We start from the raw sequence: 12,045 nt of genomic DNA, 5'->3' as shown, positions 1-12,045 counted from the left end.
CTGTGTGACCTCACGGGAGTTTTATTACGTAGTTTTTTAAGTTATTACAATACTCTGAGCTCCTGATGTCATGTGGACTAAAGTCATGTGACCTGAACATGTCCGTTTACAACCAGAGGAAGAACCTGCTGCGGGGATGAAGAATCCACACACACACACACACACACACACACACACACACACACACACACACACACACACACACACACACACACACACACACACACACACACACACACACACACACACACACACACACACACACACACACACACACACACACACACACACACACACCCCCCTCTCCCGTTCAGAGGAAGTCCATCTCTGGACTGAGGTCGTGCGGGTCCAGGTGCGTGGCGAGCGCCGCGGCCACCTCGGGGTCCAGGTCTGCACACTGGGGCCGCAGCTGGGGAGGGAGGGGCGGGACAGACGGTGAGCGTCGCCATAGAAGCGGCGTTACAAAGCGGCGTGCGGGCGGCGGTCACCTGTCTGAGTCGGCTGGAGCACAGCGCGGTGGGAGGAGCCTGTGGCGCCGCCCTCAGGAGGAACTGCTTGGCGCCGCTCAGAATCCGGGAAGGCTCCACCTGGGCGAGACAAAGTCGCAGGTTTGAAACGCCGCCGCGCCGAACCGCACCTCGCCCGATGCACCGCGTCGTGTCGGTCACCTGATGGGGCTCGCCGGTCGCCGTGGTAACCCGTCCGTCCAGGTGCAGCCGCAGCAGGCCGAGGTAGCAGAGGACGGCGGTGGCGAGGAACCCCGGGCAGAGCACCGCTCTCTGCAGCAGCTCCACGCGCTGAGGCAGCAGCAGGCTGCGAAACACGGGGGGGGGGGGGGCTTTGGAGTGTGTGTCTCTCTGGGTGTCTCACCGTGTGTGTGTGTGTGTCTCTGTGTGTGTGTTTCTGTGTTTGTGTGTCTCTGTGTGTAGAGGACTAACCTGTAGAAGGCCCATGGCATCAGTCGGGTCATCTCATCTGACATCGCCATGGCGACCAGCTGGTAGACGCCCTGATCTGGAGGGCGAGGAAACCAACAGACTCAACATGCCGCCGCCCACACGTGACGTGAAGCGTGTTGAGAGGAGCACGTGCCGTACCGTGTGGCTGGAAGACCAGCAGCCAATCGGTGGAGTCCACCAGCGCCACCAGGAGGCGGCTGCAGAGCTCCTCGGCTCCTCGGCTCCTCTCCTGCAACACGGAGAGGCGTCAAGAGTCTCGGTCCCTACGGTGGCCCAGGAGGGACAAACGACACGCCGTGGACCTCCAGGAGAAGCTGTGGTTTAGTTAGGCGCCGTTTAATTCTACGTGCCGGCCCTTTAAGGGAATCAGCGCCACATTTTGGGAAATACGCCTTTTCTTTTCATTTGGGATCGAGTGTCCTACACCTGAACACACCCTGTGTCCTACACCTGAACACACCCTGTGTCCTACACCTGAACACACCCTGTGTCCTACACCTGAACACACACCCTGTGTCCTACACCTGAACACACACCCTGTGTCCTACACCTGAACACACACCCTGTGTCCTACACCTGAACACACACCCTGTGTCCTACACCTGAACACACCCTGTGTCCTACACCTGAACACACACCCTGTGTCCTACACCTGAACACACCCTGTGTCCTACACCTGAACACACACCCTGTGTCCTACACCTGAACACACACCCTGTGTCCTACACCTGAACACACACCCTGTGTCCTACACCTGAACACACCCTGTGTCCTACACCTGCTGTGTGTTTCTGTGGTCAGTGGGGTTACCTGAGGATACAGGAGGGAGGTCAGGTGGTCCTGGACACACAGGAAGAGGAGGAACACCAGCACCTAGACAGGAAAGAGATGATAAACACGTTTTTATCAAAGAGCAAACGGAAAAACACAAATACTTATAAAATAGTTTACCATCATTAACCTACATGAGTACACATATATCACAAAAGCGTACGTTAGTGTATCTGTATATATAATAATATATATACCTATATAATAATATATGTATATATACATAATATATAATATATATATAAAATAATACATATACATATATAATAATATATGTATATATACATAATATATATATATATAAATAAAATATATGTATATATTATATACATTATATATATATAATATAAATAAAATAATATATATGTATATAAAATAATACATATATATATAATAATATAAATATATAATGTTATATATATATATACATAATAATATATATAGTAATATATATATACAAAAAATATATATAAATAAACAAACACACGCACATATACAGGACTGTCTCAGAAAATTAGAATATTGTGATGAAGTTCTTTATTTTCTGTAATGCAATTAAAAAAACAAAAATGTCATGCATTCTGGATTCATTACAAATCAACTGAAATATTGCAAGCCTTTTATTCTGATTTATTGCTGATTATGGCTTACAGCTTAAGAAAACTCAAATATCCTATCTCTAAATATTAGAATATCATGAAAAAGTATACTAGTAGGGTATTAAACAAATCACTTGAATTGTCTAATTAACTCGAAACACCTGCAAGGGTTTCCTGAGCCTTGACAAACACTCAGCTGTTATAAATCTTTTTTTTTACTTGGTCTGAGGAAATATTAAAATTTTATGAGATATGATTTTAGAGTTTTCTTAAGCTGTAAGCCATAATCAGCAATATTAAAAGAATAAAAGGCTTGCAATATTTCAGTTGATTTGTAATGAATCCAGAATGCATGACATTTTTGTTTTTTTAATTGCATTACAGAAAATAAAGAACTTTATCACAATATTCTAATTTTCTGAGACAGTCCTGTATATATACATATGTAAACAAACACACACACACAGAGAGTCCTGTTCTCTCACCTGTTGGTGCTGCGTGCTCGTCTCTGGCTGCAGGACCTTCAGGGCGTTGGTGAATCTCTGGGCCTGGTGGTCCTGGTGGTCCTGGTCGTGGCTCCAGGCCCGGTGCAGACTGGCAGCAAGCAGCAGAGCGCCGGCCGCGGGATCCGACGCCGACGGCAGCCCCTCCCCCAAGCTGAACGCCAAAACACCTCAACGTGAACAAAGTGAACCAACAGACACACACGATCCCCCAGAAGCCCGAGGGACCCAGACGCCTCCTCGTGTCACAGGGACATGAGACCAGGAGGAGGAGGAGCTTCACCTGCAGGCCCAGGTGTGGCAGTCAGAGAGGAGCTGCAGCTGCTCTGGTAGAGGAGCTCCATCACAGAGACGACTCCACAGGGAGGACAGCACCGGAGACACACACTCCCACCAGTGCTGCACACACACACACACACACACACAGGCACAGGCACACACACACAAACACACACACCCTCTCATTGTATAACTGTTATCATGTCAAACAGCCAATCAAGAGGCAGAACAGACTGTACCGCCGTGGAGAGCAGCAGCAGCGGGCAGCGCTGGCTGATCTGGGACCAGATTCTGTTGACCTCCTCCCCCGGGAGTCTGCAGCGAGCGCTGGCACCCAACAGACCCTGGAGAGAGGACAGAGAGGACAGGTAACAGGTAGAGAGGAGAGAGGACAGGTAGAGAGGAGAGAGGACAGATAGAGAGGAGAGAGGACAGGTAAAGAGGAGAGAGGACAGGTAACAGGTAGAGAGGACAGGTAACAGGTAGAAAGGAGAGAGGACAGGTAGAGAGGAGAGAGGACAGATAGAGAGGAGAGAGGACAGATAGAGAGGAGAGAGGACAGATAGAGAGGAGAGAGGACAGGTAGAGAGGAGAGAGGACAGGTAACAGGTAGAGAGGAGAGAGGACAGGTAGAGAGGAGAGAGGACAGGTAGAGAGGAGAGAGGACAGGTAGAGAGGAGAGAGGACAGGTAACAGGTAGAGAGGAGAGAGGACAGGTAGAGAGACTCAACTCAAGTGGAGCTAGAAGCCGTGCGTCTTAGATCTGATCATCTTTATATTCTCACCCTCAGGAGGTGAGACGTCAGGTGGCAGGAGAGCAGGCCGGCCGGAGAACACGCCTTCCTCTGCAGGGAGTGAGACAGGACAGGTGGAGTGAGACAGAGGACAGGTGGAGCGAGACAGAGGACAGGTGGAGTGAGACAGAGGACAGGTGGAGTGAGACAGGACAGGTGGAGTGAGACAGAGGACAGGTGGAGTGAGACGGAGGACAGGTGGAGCGAGACAGAGGACAGGTGGAGTGAGACGGAGGACAGGTGGAGCGAGACAGAGGACAGGTAGAGTGAGACAGAGGACAGGTGGAGTGAGACAGAGGACAGGTGGAGTGAGACAGGACAGGTGGAGTGAGACAGAGGACAGGTGGAGTGAGACGGAGGACAGGTGGAGCGAGACAGAGGACAGGTGGAGTGAGACGGAGGACAGGTGGAGCGAGACAGAGGACAGGTGGAGTGAGACGGAGGACAGGTGGAGCGAGACAGAGGACAGGTGGAGTGAGACAGGACAGGTGGAGTGAGACAGAGGACAGGTGGAGCGAGACAGAGGACAGGTGGAGTGAGACAGAGGACAGGTGGAGTGAGACGGAGGACAGGTGGAGCGAGACAGAGGACAGGTGGAGCGAGACAGGACAGGTGGAGTGAGACAGAGGACAGGTGGAGCGAGACAGGACAGGTGGAGTGAGACAGAGGACAGGTGGAGCGAGACAGAGGACAGGTGGAGCGAGACAGGACAGGTGGAGTGAGACAGAGGACAGGTGGAGTGAGACAGAGGACAGGTGGAGCGAGACAGAGGACAGGTGGAGTGAGACAGAGGACAGGTGGAGTGAGACAGGACAGGTGGAGTGAGACAGGACAGGTGGAGTGAGACAGAGGACAGGTGGAGTGAGACAGAGGACAGGTGGAGTGAGACAGAGGACAGGTGGAGTGAGACGGAGGACAGGTGGAGTGAGACAGGTGGAGTGAGACAGGACAGGTGGAGTGAGACAGGACAGGTGGAGTGAGACAGAGGACAGGTGGAGTGAGACAGAGGACAGGTGGAGTGAGACGGAGGACAGGTGGAGTGAGACAGGACAGGTGGAGTGAGACAGAGGACAGGTGGAGTGAGACAGGTGGAGTGAGACAGAGGACAGGTGGAGTGAGACAGAGGACAGGTGGAGTGAGACAGGTGGAGTGAGACAGAGGACAGGTGGAGTGAGACAGAGGACAGGTGGAGTGAGACAGAGGACAGGTGGAGTGAGACAGAGGACAGGTGGAGCGAGACAGAGGACAGGTGGAGTGAGACAGGACAGGTGGAGTGAGACAGAGGACAGGTGGAGCGAGACAGAGGACAGGTGGAGTGAGACAGGACAGGTGGAGTGAGACAGGACAGGTGGAGCGAGACAGAGGACAGGTGGAGTGAGACAGGTGGAGTGAGACAGAGGACAGGTAGAGTGAGACAGAGGACAGGTGGAGTGAGACAGGTGGAGCGAGACAGAGGACAGGTAGAGTGAGACAGAGGACAGGTGGAGTGAGACAGAGGACAGGTGGAGCGAGACAGAGGACAGGTGGAGTGAGACAGAGGACAGGTGGAGTGAGACAGAGGACAGGTGGAGTGAGACAGAGGACAGGTAGAGTGAGACAGAGGACAGGTGGAGTGAGACAGAGGACAGGTGGAGTGAGACAGGACAGGTGGAGTGAGACAGAGGACAGGTGGAGTGAGACAGAGGACAGGTGGAGTGAGACAGAGGACAGGTGGAGTGAGACAGGTGGAGTGAGACAGAGGACAGGTGGAGTGAGACAGAGGACAGGTGGAGTGAGACAGAGGACAGGTGGAGTGAGACAGAGGACAGGTGGAGTGAGACAGGTGGAGTGAGACAGAGGACAGGTGGAGTGAGACAGAGGACAGGTGGAGTGAGACAGAGGACAGGTGGAGTGAGACAGAGGACAGGTGGAGTGAGACAGAGGACAGGTGGAGCGAGACAGAGGACAGGTGGAGTGAGACAGAGGACAGGTGGAGTGAGACAGAGGACAGGTGGAGCGAGACAGGACAGGTGGAGCGAGACAGGACAGGTGGAGTGAGACAGAGGACAGGTGGAGTGAGACAGAGGACAGGTGGAGTGAGACAGAGGACAGGTGGAGTGAGACAGGTGGAGTGAGACAGAGGACAGGTAGAGTGAGACAGAGGACAGGTGGAGTGAGACAGGTGGAGCGAGACAGAGGACAGGTAGAGTGAGACAGAGGACAGGTGGAGCGAGACAGCTCACCTGGTGCAGGTTGACATGTTCTATGAGCGCGTCACAGTCCAGAGAGGCTCCGCCCCCTTCAGACTTCACCTTGACGAGCAGCACCGCGGGGAGAGCCAGCAGCACCCTGAGACACGCCAACATGACCTGCATCACGCGTGTGGTGTGTGTGTGTGTGTGTGCGTGTATGTATGTGTGTGTATGTGTGTGTGTGTGTATGTGTGTGTGTGTGTGTGTGTGTGTGTGTGTGTGTGTGTGTGTGTGTGTGTGTGTGTGTGTGCGTGTGCACCTGTTCCAGGCGTTCAGGGTGAGCTGCTGGCTGGTCTCTCTGGAACATCTCTGACTCAACAAGTCCAACAGGAAGTCACACGAGCTGGAGCGGTCGGTCACTTCCATGTCATAGACGACCTCCTACACACACACACACACACATATATAGACACACACACACACATAGACACACACACACACACACACAGAGTTTGCTTTTGAACAATCAATGTCTTCAGGACCACAGCATCGTACTAATAAACAGTTTACACTGCTCTACTGAACAGTGTATGCAGGACACAACAAAGGACACAGGACGCAGGACAGAGGACAGAGGACACGAGACAGAGGACGCAGGACACGAGACAGAGGACACAGAACGCAGGACAAAGGACAGAGGACGCAGGACACACACCTGTAGGCGGGCCAGGAGGTCGGGCAGGCAGCTCCCTCGGGGCCTCTTCTGGTTGCTGACGTCACATTGAAGAAGAGTTACATCGTAAAGGCAGAGAGAAAACGTCACTTCTCTCTTTAGCAGTAAAACCAAATCCAAAGTAAATCTTTGTCTCACCTGAGCTGCTGCTCCATGACGGCGCTGAACAGGTGAGAGCAGAGCGCCCTGCTGTCTCCTCCACAGCCGCCATGCTGCACCGGACGGGACAGGTAGAGCTGGCAGCAGGCCCACTGCTGGTACTGCTGCCTACAGTGAACAACGACACCTGAGAGAGGGAGGGGGTGTGTGTGTGTGTGTGTGTGTGTGTGAGTGTGTGTGTGTGTCTGTGTGTGTGTGTGTGTGTGTGTCTGTGTGTGTGTGAGTGTGTGTGTGTGTGTGTGTGTGTGTGTGTGTGTGTGTGTGTGTGTGTGTGTGTGTGTGTGTGTGTGTGTGTGTGTGTGTGTGTGTGTGTGTGTGTGTCTGTGTGTGTGAGTGTGTGTGTCTGTGTGTGTGTGTGTGTGTGTGTGTCTGTGTGTGTGTGTGTGTGTGTCTGTGTGTGTGTGTGTGTGTGTGTGTGTGTCTGTGTGTGTGTGTGTGTGTGTGTGTGTGTGTGTGTGTGTGTGTGTGTGTGTGTGTGTGTGTGTACCGTTCTGGGTCTGTCAGGGCGTCTTCACTCCTCTGCACCTGGATCTCGACATCGAGCCACTCTGAGAACGACAACTACACAAACACAAAGGGTTAACCAACAGGTTCCTCTCTGACGCTCACAGACAGTAACAGACGCTCACAGACAGTAACAGATGCTCAGACAGTAACAGACACTCACAGACAGTAACATACGCTCACAGACAGTAACAGACGCTCACAGACAGTAACAGACGCTCACAGACAGTAACAGACGCTCACAGACAGTAACAGACGCTCAGACAGTAACAGACGCTCAGACAGTAACAGACGCTCAGACAGTAACAGACACTCACAGACAGTAACATACGCTCACAGACAGTAACAGACGCTCACAGACAGTAACAGACGCTCACAGACAGTAACAGACGCTCACAGACAGTAACAGATGCTCACAGACAGTAACAGACGCTGACAGACAGTAACAGACGCTCAGACAGTAACAGACGCTCACAGACAGTAACAGATGCTAACATACGCTCAGACAGTAACATACGCTAACAGACAGTAACATACGCTAACAGACAGTAACATACGCTCACAGACGCTCACAGACAGTAACAGACGCTGACAGACAGTAACAGACGCTCACAGACAGTAACAGACGCTAACAGACAGTAACAGACGCTGACAGACAGTAACAGATGCTCAGCCAGTAACAGACGCTCACAGACAGTAACATACGCTCACAGACAGTAACAGACGCTCAGACAGTAACATACGCTAACAGACAGTAACAGACGCTCAGACAGTAACATACGCTCACAGACAGTAACAGACGCTCAGACAGTAACAGACGCTCACAGACAGTAACAGACGCTCAGACAGTAACATACGCTCACAGACAGTAACAGACGCTCAGACAGTAACAGACGCTCACAGACAGTAACAGACGCTCAGACAGTAACATACGCTCACAGACAGTAACAGACGCTCACAGACAGTAACATACGCTCACAGACAGTAACAGACGCTCAGACAGTAACATACGCTCACAGACAGTAACATACGCTCACAGACAGTAACAGACGCTCAGACAGTAACATACGCTCACAGACAGTAACAGACGCTCAGACAGTAACATACGCTCACAGACAGTAACAGACGCTCACAGACAGTAACATACGCTCACAGACAGTAACAGACGCTCACAGACAGTAACATACGCTCACAGACAGTAACAGACGCTCACCGACAGTAACAGACGCTCAGACAGTAACATACGCTCACAGACAGTAACAGACGCTCACAGACAGTAACATACGCTCACAGACAGTAACAGATGCTCAGACAGTAACATACGCTCACAGACAGTAACATACGCTCACAGACAGTAACAGACGCTCACAGACAGTAACATACGCTCACAGACAGTAACAGACGCTCACAGACAGTAACATACGCTCACAGACAGTAACAGACGCTCTGTTAGAAGTGGGACAAATAAATGTGAATTTTTCAGTGGTTGAAAGTTCAGCAGGGAGATCCGGGGACACAGCGGGGGAAGTATAAAAACCGCAATGTTATGACAAAACAGATCCAAGGAGACACCAGTTCCATTTAACAGGCAACAGGATCAGCAGCCAGGCATCCATCAGACGGCGGAGGGAGAGACAAATGGTCCTGCTTTGTCGTCTTAGGCTTTTTCAACCGGTGGCCCTCTGTCTGAACTGACCCAGGGGCCCCGAGCCGACACGAGACGTAAACACCTCACTTCTTGTGGTATCCAAGTGAAGACTCTTTAATTGTGTTTCCTGAGTTCATAGCCTAACCGTATAGGCCCACGGTGATGTTACTGCGGAGTGCATAAACACAAGCAGAAATTAATGTGCGTTAACATGCCTGTATACCGACGTTCTTTGATACTATGATGTGATCTATGTCCCCCTTAAGTTCTGTATCCTTACCCCCGGTTAGAGAGTGTTCTGCATCACCGCCCACGTGAAGTCTCAAAAGTCATGTATGAAAGGAACTGTAAAAAGGGTTTTCCCCCAAAAGCCTGAGTGATGAGGTGAGACACCCGTAAAAGGGTCACGGAGGTGACCGAGCTCATCTCAATCAGCTAAGACGACGTTCATCCTCTTTGATGGGGAGCCCAAGCGCCTCTCAGGATAAGGAAGAGAGGGGGGGGTGACCCCCATTAGGACCGAGAGGATCCCGCGTGTCCGGTGAGAGTAGGATGGGATAAAAGGTGACGAGCAAGAGGAGCACAGGGCTTCCGTAAGAGGACTTTGAGGAGTTCTCGAGTTGGTGACAGAGCGTCGTGGCGGTGATCGCTGTTAAACTTGTACTTTGATTTTTCTTCTTCATTTTTTGAATAAAACACTTGCTGCCTTGCAGTTTGAAACTTTATACTCGGTTTGTGGATCTCCTTTTTGTGACGCCTGTTTCTTCACCTGTCGATCCACCCGAGGAGGCCGAGGGAGAGACCCGAGAGCAGGCCGTGCAGCCCCCGAGGCGAGTCTGAGCTACGTCCGCACGGCTACACCTACTGACCTCAGTTCCAGGGCACATACTGATTGCACGTCGCTCATCAGGCCCGAGCGGCCGCAGTATCAGACAGAGGGAGTTTTTGATCTCCGCCTCCCTCCCCCTTAGCACGGTCCTCGCCCCCCCGCTCCCCTCTCGACGGAGGCGGGGATACCGTGGCCGGGGTGGCCGTCAGACGAGAGGCCGGGCATCGTGACCCGTGTCCTCTCCGGTGAAGCGCTGCACCTGTGCGTCGCCGACGTGCTTTAACCCTTGTGTTGCCTTAGGGTCATTTTGACCCGAATCAATATTACACCCTCCCCCCGCCTTAGGATTAATTTGACCCCATTCAATGTTTAATGTCGGTGTTCTTTCGGTCGTCAACAAACAAACAAACATAAAGTGCCTCACACTTAAACTTGGAAAACAATATTAATTCTATTAATTTTCTGGAGGTTTTAATTGCTGGCGTCAAATTGAACCCAAAGGGTAAAATATGTTAGTAAATATAAAGGTAACAGGAGGGTGAAACATTGAATCGGGTCAAAATGACCCAAAGGCGGGGGGAGGGTGTATTATTGATTCGGGTCAAAATGACCCGAAGGCAACACAAGGGTTAAGACAGTTTTATGCACTTCTGTCCTTTAGAGCACATTTATCCCCTCAATAAGACACAGGTGTGAGCCGGCTCGCACCTCAAACCCCCTCCTCTCCTTCCCCCCTCCTCTCCTTCCCCCCTCCTCTCCTTCCCCACACAAAATAATAAGCGGCGTCGCTTTTCTTTCCTCCTCCTAGGCGATTGAATCGCGCGCACGTTTAACAGCTCACGGACAGTAACAGACCCTCACAGGCAGTACTGACCTGGTACTGAGGCTCGCTCTCCAGCTGACGGAACGCCGGGTGCCTCCACAGACGCCACGCCGTCTTCCTCCAGGTGGCGCTGGCATCCGTGGCACTGGCCCACAGGTCTGGTGGACGTGCCCCCTGGTGGTCATAGACGGGACTTCCTCTGGCTTCAGGCACCAGTCTTGGGATGAGGAAGAGGAGCTAAAGGGACACACACGTTTAACACATAATATAATAATAAATATAAAGCTTTGTTTTTCAAAGGTTCAAAGGGTTGTTCATCCACACGACCAATGAACAGGGTTCATCCTCATGACCAATGAACAGGTTCATCCTCATGACCAATGAACAGGTTCATCCACATGACCAATGAACAGGTTCATCCACATGACCAATGAACAGGTTCATCCTCATGACCAATGAACAGGTTCATCCTCATGACCAATGAACAGGTTCATCCACATGACCAATGAACAGGTTCATCCACATGACCAATGAACAGGTTCATCCACATGACCAATGAACAGGTTCATCCTCATGACCAATGAACAGGTTCATCCTCATGACCAATGAACAGGTTCATCCACATGACCAATGAACAGGTTCATCCTCATGACCAATGAACAGGTTCATCACATGACCAATGAACAGGTTCATCCACATGACCAATGAACAGGTTCAACCACATGATCAATGAACAGGTTCATCCTTATGACCAATGAACAGGTTCATCCACATGATCAATGAACAGGTTCATCCACATGGTGACCAATGAACAGGTTCATCCTCATGACCAATGAACAGGTTCATCCTCATGACCAATGAACAGGTTCATCCACATAACCAATGAACAGGTTCATCCACATGACCAGTGGTCCCCAAACTACAGCCCGCGGGCCGGATCGAGCCCGCCTCCCCATGTGGACCGGCCCCCTGAACAAAACCAGAGACGCGTTCCGATTTATTTATTTTTTCACCTGCCCCGCTGCCGTTAAGATTGCAGTGAGACGCTGAGAAAATGTGGAGTGGTGCTCTTCGCAATAAAACATCTTTGATGGGACGTGTCGCGTCTCGGCCAATCAGCGTTCAGATGTCGACAGCGTTTGGGAAGTTAGTTAGGTTAGCTTGAATGTTAGTCCGCTACATCTGCTGCTGTCACGCTGCACGGTGTAGCGAT

The 12,045-nt window shown here is 51.3% G+C and overlaps 1 protein-coding gene across 3 annotated transcripts in view; it reads right to left on the bottom strand.

Annotated features, from left to right (window-relative positions):
* Positions 1–5: 5 nt before the first annotated feature.
* Positions 6–12,045, bottom strand: part of LOC130194742 (Fanconi anemia group A protein homolog) — a 37,922-nt gene continuing 25,882 nt past the window's right edge. For 2 of the 3 annotated variants that reach the window (XM_056415866.1, XM_056415868.1), the window contains 15 exons: positions 10,884–11,069; positions 7,516–7,589; positions 7,008–7,136; positions 6,852–6,906; positions 6,456–6,577; positions 6,188–6,293; positions 3,957–4,016; positions 3,411–3,515; positions 3,176–3,291; positions 2,875–3,046; positions 1,770–1,832; positions 1,098–1,188; positions 939–1,014; positions 489–813; positions 6–409 (listed from right to left, as the gene is read on the bottom strand). In XM_056415866.1, coding sequence (XP_056271841.1) covers positions 311–409; positions 489–813; positions 939–1,014; positions 1,098–1,188; positions 1,770–1,832; positions 2,875–3,046; positions 3,176–3,291; positions 3,411–3,515; positions 3,957–4,016; positions 6,188–6,293; positions 6,456–6,577; positions 6,852–6,906; positions 7,008–7,136; positions 7,516–7,589; positions 10,884–11,069 — 1,779 coding nt within the window. In that variant the 3' untranslated portion in view covers positions 6–310. The remainder of the gene's footprint in view (positions 410–488; positions 814–938; positions 1,015–1,097; positions 1,189–1,769; positions 1,833–2,874; positions 3,047–3,175; positions 3,292–3,410; positions 3,516–3,956; positions 4,017–6,187; positions 6,294–6,455; positions 6,578–6,851; positions 6,907–7,007; positions 7,137–7,515; positions 7,590–10,883; positions 11,070–12,045) is intronic. The other variant, XM_056415867.1, reaches the window with a different exon arrangement.

The sequence above is a fragment of the Pseudoliparis swirei genome, chromosome 6 (genome assembly GCF_029220125.1).
Source record: "Pseudoliparis swirei isolate HS2019 ecotype Mariana Trench chromosome 6, NWPU_hadal_v1, whole genome shotgun sequence".
NCBI classification, from domain to species: Eukaryota; Metazoa; Chordata; class Actinopteri; order Perciformes; family Liparidae; genus Pseudoliparis; species Pseudoliparis swirei.
The sequence above is the reverse complement of the archived record's forward strand: the minus strand, read 5'-3'. Positions and strand labels throughout refer to the sequence as shown.